Below are 27,177 nucleotides of genomic sequence, written 5' to 3' on the forward strand. Positions count from 1 at the left end.
TGGTTACAGATCAATGTGCAAACCACTGAACTACACAGATGACACAGCTGGGTTTTTACAGGTCTGGTAGCCAGAAAGATTACCTTTGGTGGGTATGGGGTGCTAAATGCTCACCTGTTTGTTTTAGGTAACTCGGTAGCAAAAAGATGTGCCTCGGTCCCGTAGGAGTGACAGGATGCAGAGCTCCCTTGTTGGAATTACCTGGCGCCTCTGGGGGAAGGTATCTCGGATTTCAGCAACACCAGTTTGCATAAGTGTGCCGCGAGGAATGGCACTCACTGAACTGGCCCGCCCTCCCTGCATCACAGCCCCTGGCTCCCAAGGACCACCCCAGAGACTTCAGAATGGATCCCCACCCGGGCGTCAGTTTCCGGCTGCCTCTACAACGGAATGTGGGCATGTATTTCAGAGGATCCTCGTCTGTTCCTCGTTTCCTTTACCCTTGGCATTAAAGCGGCTCGCAAGGAGTCTAAGTAACCAAACCTTTTGGCAAAACATATTTGCAGCTATAGATTAAGGAACTCTGATTAACTGGTGAAGAAAATGTATTTTATAAAAGTTGAAGGATAGAAGGACTCATTAGGGTTACTGTGTGTGTGCACTTGTGTTTTTGCTTTTGATGATTTAATTGGTGCATCTTGAGTTCCATTGTCAGGCTGGCAGAAATGAAATGGGGGCCCTAGGACTTCAGCACCCTGTTTCACCGAGGGCTAAGGAAGCGCATGAGCTCCCATATTTTATAACCAAAGCTCCATCATGACATATTCACAGAAGGAATAAAGCCTGTGGGGATTTTTATGGCTTATGTATAGTCAGATGTAAATCATTTAAAATATAAAACAGTCCATGTTTAGACCAAGGATGATTTCTTAGATCCAGTTTATGTCAATTATATTAAAATATTTTGTTGACTCCTAGACAGGAAGGAGTCTTGAATGCTGAATTTTTAGACTGTAAATTATTTATTCTGAACTTAGCTCTTGACCAACCTATTTTGTTAGTCATTTTATTTCTTTGAATTTTGAGTAAAGTCTGATTTTTTTCTTGGTTTACTGATTTTTGGAGCAGATGTGTCTCTGCATATTCTCAGATGCTGTCAGGCAGAAAACTACTACAGATGAAAGCAACTGACCCAGATTTTAAATGCATAATGTTATTGGAACACACACTACTGTAACAATGTGGGGTAGATTTTATATGTTAAGAAATGCCAAAAGCATACTTTCTTCATTGCTAATTATCCCTTTTCTTTAAAATTATAGGAAAAATATTACTATAATGTTTATAGTAGTAACAATTATATCTATTTGATTTTATTCTTGGAAACGGAATGGAAACAAGTGATACTCATTTGTTTGCTGAATTTGACTAAATGCTTACCACAATTGTTACTGTCATATTAGCAAGTAAAAAATTCATTCTTGATGGTGTGTGGCATGTAAGTTTTTGCGATTATTTTACTGTTTCAAGGCTCTGTGTTAAACATTTTTTAAAATTTGAAAGCCTAGAATGTTATTTTGGGGGATGTGAATTATAATGGCAAACTTGAGAAGTAGATATTTATATATCATGGAGAATTGAAAATCTAGGGAGGCTTATTTATGTTTAGGCACATTTAAGATGTTGTATGCATGCTCTACTGCCTTTACTATAACACTTCCTGTTATAAGTATAGAGCCCCATTTCAAACTATACAACAAAGCTACAACAGTCAGAACAGTATTATACTGGCATGAGAACAGATATATAGGCCAATGGAACAACATAGAAACCCACGCCTGTATGGTCAATTAATATATATGACAAAATAAGGAAGAATACACAACAGGGAAAAAGCAGTCTTATTCAGTAAATGATGTTGGGAAAACTGGATAGCTACATTAAAGAAAAAGTAAAACTGGATCACTGTCTTACACTATACACAAAAGTAGACTCAGATGTAAGACTTGAAGCCATAAATCTCTGAGAAGAAAACATACGCAGTAAACTCTTGAACATCAGCATTAGTCATTTTAATTCTAGCTACATCCTCCCAGGCAAGGGAAAGAAAAGCAAAAATAAATAAGTGGGGCTACATCAAACTAAAAAGCTTCTCTACAGCAAAGGATACCATCAACAAAGTGAAAAGGCAACCTACTGTATGGGAGACTATAACTGCAAATGATACATCTCTTAAGGGGTTAATATTGAAAATATATAAAGGACTCGTATACAACTTGACACCAAAAACCCAAATAACCCGATAAAAAACTGGGCAGAAGACCTGAAGAGACATTTTTCCAAAGATGACACACAGCTGGCCAACAGACACATGAGAGGATGCTGAGTGTCACTAACCATCAGGGAAGCGCAAATCAAAACCGCAGTGAGGTATCACCTCACACCAGTCAGAATGGCCACTATCCAAAGGACAAGAAATAACAAGTGTTGGTGAGGATGTGAAGAAAAGGGAACCCTTGTACACTGGGAATGTAAATTGGTGCAGCCACCATAGAAAAGTAGTATGGAGGTTTCAAGGTTTCTGAAAAAAACTAAACTTAGAGATACCATACGACCCAGCAATTCCACTTCTGGGAATCTACCCAAAGAAAGCAAAATCACTAACCCAAAAAGATGTAAGCATCCTATGCTTATTGCATCATTATTTACAATAGCCAAAATAAGGAAGCAACCTGAATGTCCACCAGTAACTTAATGGATAAAGAAGGGGTAAATACGTACACTCACACACATAATGGAATATTAGCCATAAAAAAGAAATCCGGCCATTTGCAACAACATGGATGGACCTAAAGGGAATTATGCTAAATGAAATAAATCTCAGAGACAAATATCACATGATTTCACTTACATGTAGAATCTAAAAAGAACAAAAATGAGCAAACAAAAATGAAATAGACTCATAATCAGAGAGGCCAGACTGGTGGTTGCCATGGGGGTGAGAGGTGGAGGGATGGGTGAAAAGGTAAAGGGAAAACATTACTGAGAATGTTTATTATCCTGATTGAGGTGATGGTCACATGTGTGTACACATGTCGGAATTCATGAACCTGTACACTAAGAGTTGTGCTTTTTATTGTACATGTCTCAGTATAAAAAAGTAGATTTTATGGCACATGAAACCCTATCTTAATGTTTTGCCCAGACATCTGTTCTTGTACCCCAAATAAGATCAAGTGAAAAATGACATTGCTTTACCTTGAGGTCCATTTCTTGGGTGTAAACTATTTTGGGGAATAAATGGTGCATCTGGGAAAATGACAGATAACAAAGCTGCCATTTCCTCCATTATTGCTGCAAAGTATACTTTTTAACTGATACAAAAGTTAGCCCTGAAATGGGTTTCTTTGAGACGCATTTTAATGTTGTGATTCCTATTTATTCTCTGTACAGAAGTAGATAAGACGGTTTTCTGTATTTCCCAGAATTTATAGGAAAGATACCAGGACACTCGTGAGACAATTCTTGTCTTAAAGTATGAGCTGCCCAGCAGGCGCTGTGGACTGGGCCTGGGTCTTTGCAAGAGGACCTCCTAGTTAAGCTCTCCCTCTGGTCCAGATTTGCTGCTCTGAACCATATACCCCTTTTTAGCACTGGCTTTTGGCAAAATAGAATTTTGTTTGTACATTAAATTCAACAAACACTTAAATAACCTTCCCAAGACCTCCCTGAGATGTTGGGGGTATTATCTATCTTTATATACACAAATACTTTTTTCTTCTAAACCTGGGAGGTCTTTATCAACATTCCCATTTTATAAGAAGAGAATCTAGGACCCAATAAACTTAAACTTGCCCAAACTCAAACAGCTAGTTACTACTGGAAATTATACAATGAGGAGTCCTGGGAAAAGACAAAATTACAGATCTATTTTTGAGTACTTTGTAAATAACATATACCACCTTGTGTTCAATGTGTCCTGGAGATGGGCTAGTGTCTGACCTGCTCTATCAGGGTCAGATTTATTTCTGTCCAGCACCTGCCCTCTTTGCCACTATCTTACAGTGTGCCAATAATACGCCGACAAAAAACGTCATGCTGGGAGCATTTTAAAATAGGGTAAAATATATTCGCTGTTGAGTTTAAAAGAGTAACTGTATAATTATTTAATGGAGATCATTGGCCTGCTCAGTGGTTGGACATGGACTCTAAGCAGGTTTAGGTACAGCACTGTGTATGTGGGCAGCACAGCAGCCCTTCTCCAAGGCATCTTCGGTGAGGGAAGAGCCAGCCCCGCATGTTCGGCGGGCTTCCGAGTCTTTGAAGGAGATGCTGTGGCAACACTGAGCCCCTGTGAGTCGCTGTCAGCACTCCTGGATGGAAAGGAGGCGGTGGCCCCTTCGATGGGCACGCGTGCCCCAGGCCTGCCACGTGACTGCTGGGACAGCTCACCTCGTTTGAGTTTTTACCCATACTGTAGAATTTTTGGAAGGGCTTTGTTGGTGAACAAGATGGGATTGTGACCCCTGAAAGTGTCAGTGGAAACAACTTCACCAAAATGCCTACATCATAGTTAAATTCTCCAGCATTGGAAAATGTTTCTGTCCAAGATGCTCTGTGATGGGCTCTCAGGGACCCAGGGGCCAAAGACGAATTCAGGACTGAATCGCTTCACCATTTAGGGTCCCTCCGGAATACACAAAGCATTATTAAGTGGTTGTACCCACAGCATGGGGATTCTTGTACCCTAGGGTTTTGGGAAACTGCAGCCGTAGCTCAAAACCAGCCTGTCTATCATTATAAATAAAGATTTATTGGAACACAACACTGGTGTTTGTTTATGCATCACCTTGGCTGCTTCTGCACCACCGCAGAGTGGATTAGTTGCCACAGAGCCTGCACGGCTCACAAAGCCTACAGCATTTACTCTTCAGACCTTCATGGAAAAGTGTGCCAATTCCTTTCTGCCCAGTGGAAGAACGTGATGTTTTTGTGCATTCATTAGAACACAGTAATATAGCGGCATAGAGTTCAGGCACTGGAGCACACATGTTAAAGCTTGGATGTTGGCTCTCCTGCTAACCTTTCACAATGTTTACTCTGTAAGTTTCAGTTTCTTCATCTCTACAATGGGAACAACGATATATTCATCTCTCAGGAGTATTTTTTAAGATACTGTATCAACTGACTCTTAGCATCATGATGAGCAAATGAGCCCTGAGAAGTTTGTGCCTTCCATGAGTAATTCATAGTCCAAGTACCCACCTCACACAAAACGAGAACCAAACGGCAGGCCCGTGCCTCAAAACTGGGACACAGGGTTTAGGTGGGCACGACTGACTGACAGCTGGGAGCCGGTAAGACTAGGCCGCTGAGTGCATTCTGCTGGCAAGTCAGTGAGACCTTGGAGAAAGCACAGCAAAGGAAAAACAGGGAACAACTCAGGGACCATCGCTTCCCTTGACCTTGGCTGTCAATCCAGCAGAATATTCAAAATGCTTGTGCTTCTAGATGGACAGGGGAATGAATGTCTTGGGCCAATAACACCTAATCTGTGGAAGTGGGAGCACCATGGGAAAGAAAGACCTAGCACATGGGCATCCTGATTTCAGTCTGCGAGCCGAGACGACAGGCGCAGCACATACACACAAACACCATTCTCTCAAGTTCATCTTAAAGTGATCTAGTAAACAGAAACGCTGAACAAAAGAGCCCTGTGAATAATTGATGAACAGTTACTGAAGCATGTTGGGCGGTCTTTGTGGTATTGATTTTGGGGCTGTGAACAAAGCACAGCTCTGCAAGCTCAGACTTTAGTCCTTTTCTCTCCTATTTGGGCCCATCGATATTCACAGCCCGTTTCCACGTTAGGGATGTGCAATGATACTTCTTTCATGTTGCTCATTTGGGTCTTCCTTTGCTCTCCGTGGATAGGGTCTCTGACCTATCCTTTAATTATCAGCTTTGATTCTCTTAATGAGGAGTTATCAAAATGGTTTAGGACACTGAATTATTAATTGAATAACTGTAATTAATGATCAAGGAATGGAAGCAGGCAAATGAACTCTGGTCCTCTACTTCCAGATACAGAATCCTACTCTCCGTACTTCATTCAGCTGGAGTCTCTGAACTTCTCTGCCCTCTTTTTGAATTGCTTCTTCACTCTTGCTTTGCTACATATATTAAGTTCAAACATTCAGGGTTTTATAGACCATTCACAGACATTATAGAAAATAAAATGCCCTTGCTATTTTAGCATTGCAATAGCTGAAAAGAAAACAAAAAATAATCCATAGTTTCTCTCTCAAACACTCTCTCACACACAAATCAATAGAGCAGAATGCTTAGGTCAGCTCAGTGGGGCAGGGGTTGAAACAGGAATCAGGACGATACTTTGGGATACTTAAATATTTATGAGTGCTATGTATCTGACAAAAGACTGAAGCAGATTCTTAACACCACAGCAAAGAAATGGGAGAACCACCACTATGTCTCTGAGAAAAAGTTAGTGACAACTTTTGAAACTGTCAAAGTCAGAAAACTTGGTATGTGATGCTGCCATATGCTATTTCAATCACCGTCTTCCTTGATTTACTACGAGATCTCAGATGAAGAGGGGGAGTAGAGGAGGGGATCTTTGAAAGATGTTACGTCTGACATTCTCAGGGAAAGGGACTTTGTGGGAAATCAGTGCAGATGGCTCTGATTTGGTGATGAGGCACTTGGGCTGTGGCCAGAGAGAGTAAAGGAGACAGAGATTTGCGTGTGCTTTTGGAAGGCTCTTATTTGACTTCTACTTAGACATAAAACAAGTGTAGAAGTCCACTCCTCTCTTCTCTGTGCTTGAAGAACTGCGCGGCTCTCTCTTTCCTTCCTGACATCTCGACTACAAATGGGTCAGAAAAGGGGAGCAGTCTGTTCAGGCTCAGAGAAGGGCCTGGAAGGCAGAGCTACTCAACAAGAAAATATTTATAAAAATGGATAGATTTGACTACATAAAATGCAAAACCGTGTACATGGTAAGACCTCATAAACCAAACTGACAGTCAAACTGGGAAACATATTTACAGTTTGTATGGCAAAGCATTAATATGCATATATAAAGAAAGCTTTATAGACCAGTAAAGCAAAGGATGAACACCTCAACAGAAAATTCATAGCAAAGTGAACAAAACGTATACTAATTCATAAAAGAAGAAATACAAAAGGCCACTGAGTTGCAACTTTTGATGAATAGTGATTTGCAGTTTTTGATTTTCAGTCTTTACTGTTACAATTTTGGCCAATATGAAAAAGAAAGAGAATATTTAAAAAGAGTTGCAGGGGTGTAGTGTGACACTTCACATACTGCATTGCAAGAGCCTTGGCAGTGTCATACTATTTGACCCAAGATTTTTATCTACAGGAATTTATGAAATTAAAAGTTCAAGTGGCATGAGCAAGAACATGAATCACAGAATTGTTCCAAAGAGCAAAGACACAGAGAAGCTAAATTACCCTCAGAAGGGGCTGCATTTCTGGTTCTGGGCAAGGTGATTTCCATTTCACTCCTTTGGCCGATCGCAGCGACACTCCCTGGACAGCACACCTCAGTCCCCTCGCAGGGGACTCAAAGCTGGAGGACAGGCAGGCTGCCTAGGGACTTTGGGACTCAAAGTGACAGCCGGGCCCTGAGGTTCTGGGTTGTTTCTTTTTTCTTTCTTGTGTCCTGTGTATTCTGGGTGTGGCACCGGAGAAGCCTGCAACCAGACAGAAATTAGCGCCCCTAAAAAACCTACGCTCTTCCGTGCAAAGGATTGGGAAAGGACAGCCCAACAGGGCAGAAAACTTTAACCTTATCGCCTGTGCTTGCGTGGACACCGTGGAAGCCATCTCAGCGCCCCCTTCCGCAGGGGGCAGCGCAGCAGGGGAGGAGTGGGCACGTGGAGCCCTGGTCCCACTACTCCCTGCCGTGCAGGGCCTGTGGACGACCGGCCTTCCACCACCCTCCTGCAGTAGCGGGGAGGCGTGCCGTGCCCTGTGTGGATGGGGGCAGAGCCCCGTCTCCTCCCCTGCGGTGTGAGGCAGCACTCCTTCACGGAGCCTTCGGGCAGAACTCTGAATTCAATATTTCCCACTCAAAGTAATGAGGCACTGCCCCCACTGTGGGTATAACTCTTACTTCTGTCCCCACCCAACCACGACAGTAACAGGGGACACCTCTGCCCTGTGAAGCCTGTGGGTGGAATTTTGATTGCATCTCTTTTACAGGAACAGGGTACATCCCTCTACATGTGTCAGTGTCTTTTGTGCTCACCCTGGAGTACTGAGGCATGTGTCCCCCCCTTCCACTCCTCCAGCCCCGCTAAGGATAGTGTAGGATTGATTCCGGCCTACAAAATAGACATGTAAACCATAACCTAGAAGGGTAAGCTAGGACATGCATTTTGAACCTAATAGGTTGACTAGGTGCCAAGACAGAAGACTTAAATAGGAAACAGAACCTTATAATATTCAAAATGCCCAAGATATGGCATAGAAAATTACTCATATCAAGAAACAGGAGAATCTCAACTCGAATGAGGACATATAGTTAGCAGATGCCATATGAAAATGTGGCTGGAGATGACACAGATGTTGAGATTTTCAGACAAGGATTTTCAAGCAGCCGTCATAACAATGGTCCAGTAAGCAATTATGAACAGTCCTGCAGCAAATTAAAAAATAGGCTATCTCAACAATGAAATAGAAAACATAAGGAAGAGCCAAATGGAAATTTTAGAACTGAAGAATAGAGTAACTGGAGGAAAAAATAAAACCCTTGCTGGATGGGTTTCAAAGCTGAAGTGAAATGAGGAAAGACTCAAAAAATTTAACAGACCGATAGAAATCATCCAATCTGAACAGCAGGCAGCACATAGACTGCAATAAACTGAGCCTCAGAGACCTGTGATACAATTACAAGAGATGTAATGTTCCTACCCTTGGAGCCCCACCAGGACAGGAGAAAGAACAGGGAGCTCCGAAAAATACTTGAAGAAAACGGCCGAAACTTTCCATATTTGGCAAAAGATAGAAACCTACAAACTGAAGGGTACAGATGTGAAAACATAAGTTTTCATTTCGCTGGGATAAATACCCAGGGGTATAATATCTGTGTTATACAGTAAATGTATGTTTAACTTTTTAAGGCAAGTTGCCAAAGGTTTTCAGTTATGTGTCATTCTACATTCCCACCAGCAACATGAGGGCTCCAGTTGCCCCACAGCCTCACCAGCAGCACAGCTGATTCTTGTTAGTCATGGTGGTTATGATCTGTAAAATTGCCTCAAACACTGAATTAATGAATTCTGAATCATTGCTCCATGGCAAATACAGGGCCATGTTCCTCTGAGCCTCTGGTCACATTTTCATCAACGTATCGGTACATTCCTTTGTTTTACGTATGTTTCTGTTTAAAGACACTTAATCTAATATATTAATGTTGATTATCATTGAACTCATAGCCAGTAGCACCATAGCTCATGCCTGAAATGAAGCTTATTTAGCACACATATTTTGTCCAAAAGGCACATCATAGTCTTCTTGGGCTTAGAAGCACCAATCAGCACTTCAGCACTATGCTTGGGGACCATTTTAAATAATGAAATCACCAAAAAAAGGCCCCCAAATACAGGAACCCATGGTGCTAAATACGCCGCAAGAAGGACACCTTGTTGGCGGTCTGACCTGACACAAGATGGCAGGATGTCCCCAAGTTCAACCTCAGCTGCGAACATTCACATTGGGTGACTCAAATTTTTCGCTGCTCTGTGCAGGGACATGTCCAAATGACTGTGAAACAGTGTGAGTATTGATTTCAGGGCTACAAATCAATTTTAGCAAGTAGACGAATTCACAAACAAGGAACCCATGCATAATAATGACCGGTTGGGCCGCCACCAGTTTTCTTGTCTTGACAATGTATCAGTTATGTAAGATACTATTATTAGAAGAATCCGGGTAAAAGGCACACATACACTCTGTTTTTCTAACTTCTTGAGATTCTTAAACTATTTCAAAATAAAGTTATTTTAAGAGGGGAGGTGGCTAAATGTGTCATGGTATCTCCAAGCAGTGGATTACTATAGAATCATTAAAATAGTGTTGATTTACATTGGATCTATTCCATATAATCCCATTTAACTAAAATCAATGCATAGATCTCATATATAAAATGCTCAGCAGGAGGGTGATGCGTAGTTTTAACTTCTTTCTTTAGACTGGCCTTTCCTTAGACAAGTTCACTATCATATTTAATCTCTAACCGGCTCCCTTTGGATACTCCCTTGGCTTACAGCCATTCTGACTTACACTGCGGTGTTACTCCAGGGCAGCGAGGACAAATCCAGAAAGCTGAAAGTGACTTTCTGTTTCACTGTCAAAACTCCCCAAAACGATCACTCTTTCAACTGGTCTCTCCAAGATAAGTCTCACCCACCCAGAGATGTCAGGCATCACAACGTCTGGGAAGAGACTTGTGTAGCCATCAGAATTCATCTTAACCTTTCTATTTGACCCTCCACATTTTGATGCCAGCCGAGTCCGTCTTTGGCTCAAATGGCTAGAGAGAGACAGGGCACTGATACTGGCTGACCACCCATTTGGGGTAAGGCACGACGGAGTAATTCACCGGTATTTCCCAGATGAAAAGACTGAGTCTTAGCAAAAATGGGAAGCTGTCTGAGCACTCATAGGCAGTATCAGAGCTGAGGTTCATACTTCTTCTCATATTCCTACCTAGTCTTTCTTGGAGGTTTGAAAGTAAATGTTAATAGTAATGTCAGGTACCACAAGTCATTCTCAAAACTTCAAAGCTTGAGCAAAATGCCGCAGAAAAGTCACTGTAAAAATAAAGCCATACCAGGGTGGTGATAGTAGAGACCAAAAGGAGAGAGATCTGGAGCCAAATACTATAATTAATTTTGTAATTACATAAGACCGTCCAGCACTGGGAGTTTGAGTTCTTAGAAAGTAAATACGTTTAAATGAGAATTACTTAACTACAAATTTGATAAGACACTAATTGATTTCAGTAAAAAGACATTATGTGAAGTGTAGTCAGCAAGATTGGTAAAATGAGGAGGTACGTGTCTCGGAGTGTAATGGAGCTCCTCCCAATTGCCAAGACACTGTCTCAGCAGAAAATAGGAGGCTGTTCACTAGCAGGCAGGTTGTTCTCATAGCTAAAAGGAAGTCGGGGCAGGGCCTGGGTGAAAATTTCTCCTGGTTTTACAGCTATGCTAGTGATGACCAACTGCCTTCTATTTAACTGTGAAAAACACAAGGTATCGTGGGCTAGCCAAAGGTTTCTTTGGGCTAGAGAAAGCTATCCCTTAAGGCTGTGCCCCTGCACCAGGCAGCGGTCCACAGAAATAAGACAAAGTCAGAGCCAGTGAGAAGCAGCACTCTCTTCATTTGCTCTCCAATGAAAACTTGAAGTCATGTGCATTTTTCCATAAATATCCTCATTCCACTTGGTCACACTCTTTCAGTAACTAAGGAGAACCCCCTTTATCTTAAGTTTCTATCTGATAAGGTCTCCTTGTCAGGAACATAGTTAATTTTGTATTATCATAGGCAATATCAAATCAGTGCTAATGACTACGTTTGGAATAAAATACAGATAGAAAGACAAATTACAAAACTAAGCTCTTTTATAGCAGTCCCCATGAAGGGACCCTACTGGATGTTGGTTTAAAAGCCTTTGTTGGTAAAAATGCCTAATGATATAACTAGCCATTTCATCACAGGTAATGTTTGAGCCCTATTCTAGCTTTTCAATGAACATGTAAAAGAAATAGTAACCCTTTGGTCCATAGTTAAAAAACAGGAAGGTTCAATGAAACAAAAACAGTTTATTTTTGTTTTCCTCTGAATGTTGGAATAGCTGCAGTGATGAGATCAGTTGCTAGAGATGCTTTAAACATCAGGTGTAATCCACAGATAAACTGACTCAAACCTTCAGAATAATTCTGTATGCGTCAAATGGTAGGTGAAATACAATAGCATGTCAGCTCCAATTTTTCTCCAGTTTTCCTCCTCCACTTGTATCTGAAATTTAGTTGTCCAGACAGCCCCAAGATATGGAAGAAGATGTGTAATTAATTTGCCCATTAGAACTTGAGACATTTTGAAAGGTAGGCAGATCTCCTCAGGAAACTTGATTCTAACTAATAGTCCAAGTTGTTAGCAAAGCAGCACACCAAAAATCCAGCCCCACCAGGTGAGTGGTTCCCCTGGGATTTGCTTTTCCAGTTTTTACTTAGAAATAATTACTGGAATTGAAGAGTTAATAGAGAGAGATGGGTCCCTTGTCCTTTTCACAGAGCTCACCCACTGGTTCCATTTTACTAAATTACAGAACATTATCAAAACCAGGAATCTGATGTTGGTACGATGTGTGCATGTGTATAGTTTCAGATATAAAATGATTCCATTACACCAATGTTGCCTTCATGCTGCCCTACTTAGTCACCCCACCACCCCTGCCACCCGGCATTCCTAACCTTCCACAGCCACTATCTCGCAGCTCTATAAACATTCAGTACAATGCCTTGAGATCCATCTGAGTTGCATGTGTCAACAGTTTGCTCCTTTTTCTTGCTGAGTAGTATTCCAAGGTATGGCTGGACTACAGTTTAGCCCTACATCTTTTAAGGCACATATTTATTGTTTCCAGATTTTGGCTATTACAAATAAAAGTTGCTACGAACAATCATATATAAGCTTTTGTGTGAACAGTAGGTTCTCCTTTCTCAGGGACAAATGTCCAGGAGTGCCATTGCTGGGTTGTATAGGAAGTGTATGTGTATTTTTTATTTTTAGACACCACAAAATTATTTTTCATGAGTGGCTGTGCCATGTTACAATCTACTAGCAATGCATATGTGATCTAGTCTCTCCACATCTACACCAGCACTTTATCAGTGTTTGCTTTTAATGTTGAGTTTTGAGAGTTGTTTACATATTTCCAATATGATCTCATGTCAGATATGTGGTTTGTAAATATTTTCTCCCAGTCCATAGCACATCTTTTCTTAACTGTGTCTTTCACAGAGTGAAAGTTGTTAGATTTTGATGAGGTCCAATGTATTAACTTTTTTTTTTGATATATTATGCTTTCTGTGTCATGCCTCACAACCTTTCATAAGCCACAGATCATGAAGACTTACTCTCATGTTGTCCTCCATAAGTTATATAGTTTTACATTTACATCTATAATCCACTTTCATTTATTTTTTTCTATAACATGTGAGCTTTAAGTCAAGGTTCATTTTTTTTACCTATGGTTATTTGATTGCTCCAATACCATGTGTTGAAAGATTCTCTTTCTGCATTGAATTGCTTTTGCACCACTGTAAAAAATCAGTTGGCCTATTTGTGTATTTTTTCTATTTGGATTTTCTATTCTATTCTCTTTATCTTTATGTCTGTCCTCCACCGAACACACAGTCATGAGTACTTTTAATAAATTTTAAAATTCATACAATTCCTTCCATTTTATTCTTATTTTTTGAAATTACTTCTAGCTCTCCAAGTGCTGCTATCTTTTCACATAAATTTTATAATAGTCTTGCTTACATACACAAATATGATTGTGTTAAGCCTATATATTAACTTCAGGAGAATTGGTCTGTACTAATTAGAGTCTTCTAAACAATGAACATGGAATGTTCCTCCATTTGCTTAGATCTTTAATTTCTTTCATCAGTATGCTGTGATTTTCAGCATACAAGTCCTGTCCAGGCTTGACGGATTTATACCTAAGTATTTCATGTTTTTGTAGTAATTATAAGTGATATTATGTTTAAATTTCATTTTCCATGTGCTCACTGTGGTATGTAGAAATACAATTGTTCTTTGTATGTTAAATGTGTGTCCCAAGACCTTACTGAACTCTAAAGTTCCAAGTCCTAGGGGTTTTTGTTTTGTTTTGTTTCTTGTAGGTTCTTTGGAATTTTCTGTGTAGAACATCATGCCATTTGCAAAAAAGTAGTAGTTTTCTTTCTTCTTTTCTGATGTGTGTACATTTCTTTACTTTTCTTTTCTTATTGTGCTGGCTAAAACTGACAGTACCATGTTGATAAGAAAGTAGGAGCAGTCATCCTGCTTTGTTCATGACCTTAGGAGACAAGCATTTAGTCTTTCATCATAAAGTATAATAGTCACTGTAGGGTTTTGGTAAGTGTTCTTAATCAAGTTGAAGGAGTTTACCTCTATTCCTTCTTATCTGAGAGTTTTTATCACAAATAGGTGCTGAATGTTGACAGATGCTTTTTCCAGCATCAACTGATATGATCTTGATCGGTTTCTCCTTGAGCCTGTAATGATGAATTATGTCGATGACATTTGAATATTGTGACAACCTTACATCCCTAGAATAAATCTCATTTGGCCATGGTGTAAATTTAATTTCATATATTACTGAGTTTTATTTGTAAATATTCTGTTAAGGATTTTTGTGTTTATATCCATGACATATGCTAGTGTGTAGTTTTCCATTTTTGTATTGCTTTTTTCTGCTTTGGTATTAGAATAATATTAGCTTCATAAAAATGAATTGGCAAGCATTCATTCCCCCCTTCTGTTTTTTTTGGGAGACATTGTTTACAGTTGGTGTATATTCTTCATGAACTGTTTGGTAGACTTCTCTAGTTAAGTCATGTGGGCCTTAAGAACTCTTTGCCTACATTCATTTGGTGTTTCCAGGTTACTAGTTTCCAGCACTCAGTCTGAGACCCAGAGGATTCAAAAAGAAAATGCAGGGATAAAGTGGATGCTGAAAAAGATGGTGGTGTGAGAAGTGAGGTGAAAACCTCTTCCCAAAACCACATATAACACGAAAATACAGCAAATACAAATAACCCTGAAGACCGGAGAGAAGACTGCAACAGATAGCCTGTATCTGGGGAAAAGAGAACACCTCATAGAAAAGGGTAAAGTAGCAAAGCTGTGATCCAGTGGGACCCAAGCCCTCCCCCACCCCAGCTCACAGGCAGGAGGAAAAGAAACAGAGTGGGGGAGGGAGTAGAAGCCCCGGACTGCTAAACACCCACCCCTGGAGATCTGCTCCAGGAGCATGAACCTAGATTACAGGGTGCTCTGGAGATTCGTAGGGTTGGAAAGCAGGTGGAATGCCTGGAGAGACTGATATTCCAGCCACTTGTGGAGAACAGGTACCCACAACTGGCTGCTCCAGAAAAAAAGAAAGGCAGGCACCTTGAAAGACTTCCCAACAGCAAGAGGAGAGCTAAAGGGGCAAGGATTACACAGAGCTTGCTACTCGGGAGAAACGAGAGGTGGACAAAATCATCCTGGCACACTCAGCTCAGCAGGCTGGGTAATTTTAGGAGCTTCAGGTGCTCCATCCGCCTGGGTGACAATGCAGGGCTGAGGCCCCACATAGCCATGTGCAGCCTGCTGCTCCCTTCTCCTGGCAGGCACCAGTTCACACACCTGCTGCCCCTGCCATCATGCCAGGCCAGCTGTAGGGCAGCCCCACCTACGGCAGCCACAAGGGTGTAACACAGAGGCTCCTCCCTGCATGCTAAGCCTAACAGCCCTGACAGTGGAGGCAGGCACTGCAGCCGGAAGCAGGAAAGAGCTCTTTCTTCCCAGCAGGCACTGGCACTGCTTTTCTGTGACCCCTGCCATCACTCCAGGTGCTGGGCAGCTCCAGAGAGTAGAGCTTCTGGGCACTAGAGGGTGCTATCTACGCAAACTTGATATTCCATAGTAATAATTAGAAATATGAAATCACAAAAGAATCTTGTACAAACCCAAATCCCTCAAACACCAGAAAGAGGGCTTATTGAAACTGAAATCACCAATATTCTTGATAAAGATTTCAAAATAAAAATCATAAACATGCTCATGGAGCTACAGAAAAATATTCAAGCTCTCAGGGAGGACTTCAACAAAGAGATAGGAACTTTGAAAAATTCAGAATCTGAAATGAAACATAAATGGAGGAATGTAATAGCAGACTAGATGATGTAGAGGAGACAGTAAATTAAGTAGAAATTAGAGAACAGAAATACAAAGAAGCTGAGGCATAGAGAGAAAAAAGGATCTCTAGGAATTAAAGAGTATTAAGAGAACTGTGCAACCAATCCAAATGGAACAATATTCGCATTATAGGGGTACCAGAAGAAGAAGAGAGAGAAAAATGGATAGAAAGTCTCTTTGAGGAAATAACTGCTAAAAAATTCCCCATGCTGAGTAAGGAAATAGTCTCTCAGGCCGTGGAGGTGCACAGGTCATCCAACACAAGGAACCCAAGAAAGACAACATCAAGACATATAATAATTAAAATGGCAAAGATCAAGGATAAGGACAGAATATTAAAAGCAGCCAGAAAGAGAAAAAAGATCACATACAAAGGAAAACCCATCATGCTATCATCACACTTGTCAACAGAAACTTTACAGGACAGAAGGGAGTGGCACAATATATTTAATGCAATGAAACAGAAGGGCCTCTAACCAAGAATCCTCCATCTGACAAGATTATCATTTAAATTTGAAGGAGGGATTAACAATTCCCAGATAAGAAAAGTTGAGGAAATTTACCTCCCACAAACCTTCTCTGCAGTGTACTTTAAAGGGACTGCTCTAGATGGAAGTGCTCCTAAGGCTAAATGGCTGTCACAAGAGAAAATGACAGTAAAGGAAGCAGACCAAAGAATTAATAAGCAAATGCAAAATTAAATCAACTACCCACAGTCAGTCAAGGGATACACAAAGAGTACAGAATATGACACCTAACATATAAAGAGTGGAGGAGGAAGAAAAAGAAGGGAGAGAAAAATGAATTATCAAACTGTGTTTATAATAGTGTAATAAGTGAGTTAAGGTAGACTGCTAGATAGTAAAGAAGCTGCTTTTGAACCTTTGGTAACCACAAATCCAAAGCCTGCAGTGGCAATAAGTACATATCTATCAATAACCACCCTAAATGTAAATGGACTGAATCCACCAATCAAAAGACATAGAGTAATAGAATGGATAAAAAGCAAGACCCATCTATATGCTGCCTACAAGAGACTCACTTCAAACCCAAAGACATACACAGACTAAAAGTGAAGGGATGGAAAAAGATATTTCATGTAAACAATAGGGAGAAAAAAGCAGGTGTTGCAGTACTTGTATCAGACAAATTAGACTTCAAAACAAAGAAAGTCACAAGAGATAAAGAAGGACATTACATAATGATAAAGGGGTCAGTCTAACAAGAGGATATAACCATTCTAAATATCTATGCACCCAACACAGGAGCACCAGCATATGTGAAACAAATATTAACAGAATTAAAGGAGGAAATAGAATGCACTGCATTCATTTTAGGAGACTTCAACACACCACTCACTCCAAAGGACAGATCAACCAGTCAGAAAATAAGGAAGGACACAGAGGCACTGAACAACACATTAGAACAGATGGACCTAACAGACATCTGCAGAACATTCCACCCAAAAGCAACAGGATACACATTCTTCTCAAGTGCACATGGAACATTTTCCAGAATAGATCACATACTAAGCCACAAAAAGAGCCTCAGAATATTCAGGTTTGAAATCATGCCAACCAACTTCTCATACCACAAAGGTATGAAACTAGAAATAAATTATGCAAAGAAAAAAAAAAAGCACACAAACACAAGGAGGCTTAACAACATGCTCCTAAATAATCAATGGATCAATGACCAAATAAAAACAGAGATCAAGCAATTATGGAGACAAATGAAAACAACAACTCAACACTGCAAAAATCTGTGGGTCGTAGTGAAGTCTGTTCTAAGAGGGAAGTATTTTGCAATATAGGCTTACATGATGAAAGAAGAACAATCCCAAGCAGTCTAAACTCACAATTAATAAAACTATAAAGAGAGGAAATGAGGCCCCAAATCAGTAGAAGGAGGGGTATAGTAAAGATCAGAGCATAAATAAATAAAACCAAAAAACATGAAACAATAGAATCAATGAAACCAGGAGGTGGTTCTTTGAGAAAATTAACAAAATAGATAAACCCAAAGCCAGACTTCTCAAGAAAAAAATGTCTATACACATAAACAGAATCAGAAATGAGAAAGGAAAAATCACCACAGACACCACTGAAATACAAAGAATTATTAGAGAATAATATGAAAAATTATATGCAAACAAATTAGATAACCTAGAAGAAATGGAAAACTTTCTAGAAAAATACAACCTTCCAAGGATGACCAAGGAAGAAACAGAAAATATGAACAGACCAATCACAAGCAAAAAACTGAATTGGTAATCAAAAAAGTACCTAAGAACATAACCCCTGGATCAGATGGCTTCACTGCTGAATTTTATCAAACATTTAGAGAAGACTTAATACCCATCCTCCTTAAAGTTTTCCAAAAAGTAGAAGAGGAGGGAATACCTCCAAACTCATTCAACAAGGCCAACATCACTGTAATACCAAAACCAGGCAAAGATACCACAAAAAAAGAAAATACAGATCATTATCCCTGATGAACATAGACGCAAAAATACCCAACAAAATATTAGCAAACCAAATCCAAAATACATCAAAAAGATCATCCATCACAACCAAGTGGGATTTATTTCAGGGATGCAAGGATGGTACAATACTAAAAATTAATCAACATCATACATAAAATCAACAAAAAGAAGGACAAAAGTCACACAATCATCTTGATAGTTACTGAAAAAGCATTTGACAAAATTCAACATCCATTCATACTAAAACTGTCAACAAAATGGGTAAAGAGGGCAAGTACCTCAACATAATAAAGGCCATATGTGACAAACCCACAGCCAACATCATACTTAAAGGCGAAAAGCTGAAAGCTTTTCCTCTAAGATCGGGAACAAGACAAGGATGCCCACTCTCCCCACTTTTATTCAACATAGTTCTGGAGGTCCTAGCCACGGCAATCAGACAACACAAAGAAATAAAAGGCATCCAGATTGGCAAGGAAGAAGTTGAACTGTCACTGTTTGCAGGTGACATGATACTGTACATTAAAAAACCCTAAAGAATCCACCCCAAAACTATGAGAATAAGTGAATTCAGCAAAGTTGCAGGATACAAAATTAATACACAGAAATCTGTTGCATTCCTATATACTAATGATGAACTATCAGAAAGAGAAATCAGGAAAACAATTCCATTTACAATTGCATCAAAAAGAATAAAATACCTCAGAATAAACCTAACCAAGGAGGTGAAAGACCTATACTCGAAAACTACAAGACACTCATGAGAGAAATTAAAGAAGATACCTGCTCATGGATAAGAAGAATTAATATTGTCAAAATGGCCATCCTGCCTAAAGCAATCTACAGATTCAATGCAATCCCTATTAAAATACAAACAACATTTTCAGTGAACTAGAACAAATTGTTGCAAAATTCATATGAATGACAAGAGACCGGAAATAGCAAAGCTATCCTGAGAAGGAAGAATAAAGCAGGGGGAATTACACTCCCCAACTTCAAGTTCTACTACAAAGCCACAATAATCAAGACAATTTGGCAATATTGGCACTGGCACAAGAACAGACTTATAGATCAATGGAACAGAATAGAGAGCCCTGATATAAACCCAAGCATAGATGGTCAATTAATATATGATAAAGGAGCCATGGACATACAATGAGGAAATGACAGCCTCTTCAATAACTGGTGTTGGCAAAACTGGACAGCTACATTTAAGAGAATGAAACTGGATTATTGTTAACTCCATACACAAAAGTAAACTCGAAATGGATCAAGGACCTGAATTCATGAAACCATAAGACTCTTAAGAAAACATAGGCAAAAATCTCTTGAATATAAACATGAGCAAGTTTTTTTATGAACACATATCCTCAGGCAAAGGAAACAAAAGCAACAATGAGCAAATGGGACTACATCCAACTAAAAAGCTTCTGTATAGCAAAGGACACCATCAGTAGAACAAAAAGTCATCTTACAGATGGGAGAATATATTCATAAACAACATATCCGACAAGGGGTTAACATCCAAAATATATAGAGAACCAACATGCTTCAACACCCAAAAAGCAAATAACTTGATTAAAAAATGGGCAGAGGATATGAACAGATGCTTGTCCAAAGAAGCAATTTGGATGGCCAACAGGCACATGAAAAGATGCTCCACATTGCTAATCATCAGGGAAATGCAAATTAAAACCACAATGAGATATCACCTCATACCAGTTAGGATGGCCAGCATCCAAACGACAAGAAACAACAAATGCTGGTGAGGATGCAGAGAGAGGGGAACCCTCCTATACTGCCGGTGGAAATGTAAATTAGTTCAGCCATTGTGGAAAGCAATATGGAGGTTCCTCAAAATACTAAAAATAGAAATACCATTTGACCCAGGAATTGCACTTCTAGAATTTACCCAAAGAAAACAAGATCCCAGGTTCAAAAACACATATACACCCCTATGTGGTTACCAAAGGGAAGGGGGTGGGAAGGAGGGGTGGGGAGGGAGGGAGAAGGGTATTAAGGGGCATTATGATTAGCACACATAATGTTGGGGGTCGCAGGGAAGGCAGTATAGCATAGAGAAGAGAATTAGTGACTCTATAGCATCTTACTATGCTGATGGACAGTGACTGCAATGGGGTGTGTGGGGGACTTGATAATGTGGGTGAATGTAGTAACCGCAATGTTGCTCATATGAAACCTTCATAAGATTGTGTATCAATGATACCTTAATTAAAAAAAAGAACGAAAATGCAGGGAACTCACTACCATGTTCTTCCCTGCATCCTAAGCTCCCTAGCTAGTCTCCCTTCTCCTTTCTACCTTTTGTTATATTGGTCAAGAGTTTTAATTTTGACTCATTGGGAGCAATAAGGAAGAGTACATACATTCCATCTTCCCAGAAGTGAAAGTCCCCCTCAGAATTTTAACCTGGTGGGTAGCCAAGAAGAAAATGTTTAGGAGAAAGGGGAAAAGATGGCAACTTTTAGAAAACTGCTGTGTCTTAGACAAAAATGGATGATATGCCTTTGGGTCCAGTGATGAACAACCTACTCTACCTCTTTGTTTTCCTTTCTATTGAGAAGTAATACACATGCCATAAATTTCACCCATTTACACTGCACAATTCCGTGAGTTTTTAAGAGTATTCTCTATAAAAAAGAGTATTATTGAGTATTCTCTATAAGAAAAGCTCTATAACCACCACCACCACCTTAATTCCAGAGCATTCTGTCATCCCAGAATGAAACCAAGTACCCATTAATAGTCACTACACATTCCTTCCTCCCACAGTCCCTCACTAATCTACTTCCTGTCTAGATTCTTTTGCTTACAATAAGCTTTAGGTTCATCCATGTTATAGCATATTTCATTCCTTTTATGGTTGATTAATATTCTATTGCATGGACCAGGTTCATTCATCAGTTGATAGGCATTTAGACTGTTATTGCTTTTTAACTATTACACAAAATTACAAATAAACATTTTTGTACAAGTTGTGTGGACATGTTTTCAGTGAGAACCTGCCAGTGTTTTCCCAAAGTGGCTGCGTCATTTGACATCCCATCAACAATGGATGCAGGTTCCAATTTCTCCACACTGCTTCCATTTTTTAAATTATAGTCATCCTCATGAACATAACCTGGTACATCTTTATTTTCATTTCTCTAATGACAAGTAAAGTGATTATCTTTTCATGTCCTTATTGGCGTTTTGTGTATTTTCTTTCGAGACATGCCTATTCAATTACTTTTTTAATTTGGTTATCTTTTTATTGTCGAAATATAAGAGTTCTTCATATACTTGGGTATTAGACCGTTATCAGATCATTCTCCCATTTTGTGAGTTATCTTTGCACACTATTGATAGTATCCTTTGCTATACAATATTTTTAATGTTGATGAAGTTTAATTTAGTTTTTTGTTGCTTGTGCTCGGGATGTCATATTTAAGAAGCCACTAGTTAATTGTCACCAAAATTACCCCTATGTTTTAAGTGTTATATATATTTTACATATTGCCTTTTAATCTTTGATCCATTTTGATCTATATACATTTAATTTTTGTATATGATATGAGGTAGGCATATTTGTTTCTATGGCTTCTCTAACAAGTTATCACAAACTTGGTGGTTTAAAAGAACAGAAATTAATTCTTTCATAGTTCTTGAGGACAGATGTCTGAAATTGGTTTTACTGGGCCAGAATCAAGGCATTAGCAGGGTTGTGCTCTCTCTGGAGGCACAAAAGGAGAATGCATTTGTTGCCGGCAGCTTCTGGAATGTTGCTAGCATTCGGTGGCTTGTGACTACATCACTCCAATCTCTACCTTTGTGGTCACATGCCTTCTACTCTTCAAACTGTGTCAAGTCTCTTTTGCCTCACTCTTATAAGGATACTTGTAATTGCATTTAGGTGCCATCCTGACTACCCAGAATAATCCCCACATCTCAAATCCTTATCTGCAAAGGAACCTTTTTCCAATAAAGTAACATTACAGGTTCTTGAGAACAGGATCTCATGCATTTGGGGAACATTAGTCAGTCTACCACTGGAGGGGTCCAACTTCATGGATATAGTTATTTTGCGTGCAGATATCCAGTTTTCTCACCACTATTTTTGGAAAAGGCTGTTACTTCCCCCATTGAATTGTCTTGTCACAATTGTTGAAAAAGAGGTGACCATAAAGATATATATATATATATATATATATATATATATATATATATATATATTTTTTTTTCTGGCCCAATTCTTTTTTATTGATTATGTCTGCCCTTGCGCCAGTACCACAGTGTCTTGGTTACTGTAGCTCTGTAGTAAGTTTTGAAATTTGCCAGTGTGTGTCTTCCAATTTTGTTCTTTTTCAAGATTGTTTTGATTATTCTAGGTCTCTTGAAGTTATGAATTTGTGTGTCAGCCTGTAAATTTCTGTAACACAACAGTACAGATTTTGATAAACATTGCACTGAATCCGTATATAAATTTGGTTAACATTGTCACCTTGACAATATTGTCTTCTAACCCATGAGCATGGGTGATCTTCCCATTTACTGAGTTCTTTTTAAATTTCTTTCAATGATCTTTTGTAGTTTTCAGCATAAAAATCTTATATTTCTTTTGCTAAATTTATTTCTAAGCATTTATTTTGATACTGTCATAAATGGAATTATCTGAATTTCATTTTTTAATTTATGGCTAAAGTATAGAATATAATTGATACTGGAACATTGATCTCATATCCTGCAAACTTGGTGAACGTATTAGCGGGAGTACTACTTTTGTGAATTCCTTAGGATTTTCATTATAGAGATCATGTTACCTTCAAATAGATAGTTTTACTTTCTCTTTTCCAATCTGGGTGCCTTTTATTTTTATTTTTTTGCTTACTTGCTCTGATTAGGATATCTTAAGGTGTAAGGTTATTAATTTAGGTGTTTACAGATATTGATAAAAATAAAAGGTATTTATATTGATCGATATAGGATTAATATTGATTAGGTATTGATATAGGTGTTTATAGCTATAAATTTCCCCCTAAGCATAGTGTTAGCTGCATCCCATAAGTTTTAGTGTCCTGAGCTTTTATTTTTATTCATCTCAGAGTTCTAATTTCCCTTCTGATTTCTTCTTTGGCCTCTTGGTTTTATAGAAGCAGGCTGTTTAAGATCCCCATATTTAGGAATTCCCCAATTTTCCTTCTGTTAATGACTTCTAATTTCATTCCATTGTCAGAAAATAATGTTTTATAATTTCAATTCTTTAAAAAAAGTTTTAAGGTTTATTTTATTGCTTTCCCTATGGTCAATACTGGAGAAGGTTTCATAGTATTGTTTCAATCTTCTATTTCCTTGCTCTTCTAATTATTTTATCCATATTGAAAGTAGATTATTTAAGTCTCCAACTATTATTGTTGAATGGTCTGTTTATGCCTTCAGTTTTTTGAAGTCTTATTTCATATATTTGGGGACTGTTCTTAGGTGCATCTGTATCCTCTTGACATACCTTCTATCTTAATTCTGTTGTGACTTAAATGTAGATACAATATTTTAGATGTAATCTCTATCTAATTGTGTCTCAAGAGGTAATTTAATAACTAATATTCTAGATCAGCAGCCAGAAAATTTTTTCAGCCAAGAGCCAAATAATATTTTAGGTTTTTGCAGGCCATATGGTCTCTGTCACAACTACTCAATTCTGCACTTGAAGTGAGAAAACAGCCATAGACAACGTGGAAACCAATGAGTATGACTATGTTCCAGTAAAACTTTATTTAGAAAAAGAGGCAGTGGGCTGGACCATACTTATCAACACCTGGTCTAGATTAATGTTTTTCAGCAGTGTGATTTATTAACAGGTTCTTTTACCAATATTACTCTCTGTGCTCTTTTGGGCTATTTCCTCTGCATAATTCCATTGAGTGATTTGGTTTTATGAACTTTATTCATATTACAGAGATTCTGTTCTACCAATTTGTGATGAGTTTATTTGAGAGAAACATTTCTTCCTTCTTTAGTGTCTTTACTTCTGAAACATAGATATGAAAATACATTCCTACTTTCTCAGCCACGCCTACATTACTGGAAACTTGAATATTGACATTTGATATATATCGTACCTCAACGTAATATCCTCATCCTAAACAAAAACATCCTTATGAGCGGATCTGAATGAGCGAAAGTCAAGTCCCTGCAGATCAATTACAAAAGAGCACCCCAAGATGTGTTCATTTTAGCTGAGGATGCATGAAACTATGTGTTTAAAAATATCTGGCAAGTATCGAGCCTTTAGGAATCCAAGAATACTCCAGAGTTTTCAGAGGTGCAGGACAGGGAAATTGTGCCCATTCCATTTGTGCCCATTCCAACATACAGGTGTGACAACAGGAAAATTGAGTGCTAATTGATTACTTGCTGTTCAGTGGAATGAAGCAGTCTGCAGCAGAGTCCAAATGAATAAGTAATCAAACCCCAGTTATAAAGTAATGGAATGATAGATTGCTTGGGAAGGTTCTCTTACCAAGACCTGTTAGTCAGAGCGGCAAGAATATCTTTATGCTCTGGGAGGAAACAAGAGACATGGAAGCAAGGTATTTATCACTCTATGATAATCCCATGGCACATTTCTTCTGAGAGTCTTGAATTGCTGCCACAAACTTCCTCAGTGAGAGGAGATGAAGGGGGGAGGTTATCTCAGCTTGGCAGACTTGGAAATGATGGCCCAGAATGGCTTAGTGAATGCTGGTGAGCTTGTTTGCTTCAGCTGGGGAGCCCCTCCTAGGACAAAACCTGGAAAGCTTCCCAAGCAGCCTGCCTTCAACCGCATCACAGAGACAGAAATTTATCTGGCTTTGGCTATGCCTGGTGAGGAGGGTAAGGAGGATAATAGCGGCCACTGGTTGCTGCAAGCTAACCTGTGCCAGGTCCTGTGTTGAGGGTTTGACATATGTTATCTCATTTATTCCTCACAAATGATGCCATGTAGTGAGAGAGTGCAATGATCCTTGTTTTACAGAGGAAGCAATGGAGTCTACGAGCAGTTAAATGACTTGACCATTTGAAACTTCTCTCTCTGATTACAAAACTCTTTAAATACATGCTGTGGTTTCCTTGGCTAATGCAGCTCCTCTGGTCTGCTGGTCACTATACTTTGTGCTGAATCACAGTGATGTCATTCTGACTGACCAACTTCTTGTGAATCTGGGCAACCTGAATTAGGCTGTCAGGGCAGAATAGGCAATCAAATTAAGTTGCCAAAAAATGATAGACTATGGCTTCTTACAATGCATTGAACGAACTGGTTCTTGGGGGACAATAGTTGCCTACTTCTTGCCCTTTTTCACCTAGAGTACAGACAAAAACTGCTGTGGAAGATTCTGGGAGGCTAAATGCTGTGTGAGCTTAGGAAAGCAAAACAGTGATGGTGAGCAGCATTCTAGATGTTCTGCTCAGACATTCCTGCCTGGTCCCCCCAAGTACACACACCCTGCATAATCAATCCCTTCCTCCTTTGTATGGACAGGACATGTGAATATGATGGGACAGCATCTTTGTGAGTAGATTATACACCAATGTTGAAGAGATATTTGCAGATGTAATTAAGACCCCAGTTCACCTGGTTTTGAGTTAGTCAAAAGGGATATTATTCTGGGTGGGCCTGACTTAACCAGATGAAAGGCTAGGCTGTTTTGAAGACACCAATTCTCCTGCTGGCCTTTAAGAAGTGAGCTGGCACACTGTGAGGGTTACATAGCAAGGAACCGTGGATATGGACAATGACCTGCAGCTGATATCTCCTAAGAAAATGGGGACCTTAGGCCTAAAAAAGTCTCAAAAACTAAATTCTGCCCTAAACTACATGAGGTAGGAAGAGGACCCTGAGTTGTAGAAAAGAATGCAGCTTGGCCAACAGCTGAAGCTTGCTTGGACATCGAGCAGAGGCCCCGGTTCAGCCACGCTTGGACTCCTGACACACTGAAACTATGAGAACACAGATGAAGGTCATTTAAAGCCACTATGCTTGCATCTTTTTTGTTATACTGTAAGAGCCACCAATACAGAAGCCTCTCCAGGGAGGGATATATTACTCAGGGCTCTCCAGAGAAAGTCTCACAATCCGTTGTCTGCAAACTGGAGTACCAGAAAAGCCAGTGGTGTCAGTTATCCCAGGTCTGATGGCTCGAGAACTGGAAGTGCTGATAGCCAAGGGTGGAGGATGGACATCCCAGCTCAAAAGAGAGCAAATTCATCTGTCCTCCATTTTCTTGTTCCATTTGTGTCCTCAGTGGATTAGATGATACCAGCCCACATTGGTGAGGCTGACTTTTAGTCAGTCTGCTGATTCAAGTGCTAATCTCTCCTGAAAACACCCTCACAGACATACCCAGAAATAATGTTTTACCAGCTATCTGGGCATCCCTTAGCCCAATCTGGTTGACACATAAAATTAACTATTAGTAGGGACTCTCTCACTTCTCTGTCCCTCTCCAAACTCAATGTCTAAGTAATAGCCTGACTGACATGCAAAGCTATACAGCAGACCATGTCTTTCATTGCATAAAGTCTTTAATTGCTTCCCCTGGACCAGAATCCACTCTAAACTCCTTCCACCACTGCTTAGAACGCTGTGTTTGACATGGTCCTCACTCTGCGAGAATTCATTGTGCCATTCTCCTCCCATGCCTTCCTTCACTTCATAGAGTACACCACCAAGTGTTTTCTGAATC

The 27,177-nt window shown here is 39.5% G+C and overlaps 1 protein-coding gene and 1 long non-coding RNA gene across 8 annotated transcripts in view; one reads left to right on the top strand and one right to left on the bottom strand.

Annotated features, from left to right (window-relative positions):
• Nucleotides 1-27,177, top strand: part of TAFA4 (TAFA chemokine like family member 4) — a 337,579-nt gene that overhangs the window by 188,575 nt on the left and 121,827 nt on the right. For 5 of the 6 annotated variants that reach the window (XM_057507570.1, XM_057507565.1, XM_057507575.1 and 2 more), the window contains one exon: nt 128-1,425. In XM_057507570.1, the coding sequence (XP_057363553.1) occupies nt 128-139 (12 nt within the window). In that variant the 3' untranslated portion in view covers nt 140-1,425. Of the gene's footprint in view, nt 1-127; nt 1,426-27,177 lie in introns of those variants that run through there. The other variant, XR_008999278.1, reaches the window with a different exon arrangement.
• The window catches only part of LOC130684918 (uncharacterized), a 150,620-nt gene that overhangs the window by 71,804 nt on the left and 51,639 nt on the right, over nt 1-27,177 (bottom strand). The gene's annotated exons all lie outside the window — the stretch shown is intronic.

Source organism: Manis pentadactyla, chromosome 1, assembly GCF_030020395.1.
Source record: "Manis pentadactyla isolate mManPen7 chromosome 1, mManPen7.hap1, whole genome shotgun sequence".
NCBI classification, from domain to species: domain Eukaryota; kingdom Metazoa; phylum Chordata; class Mammalia; order Pholidota; family Manidae; genus Manis; species Manis pentadactyla.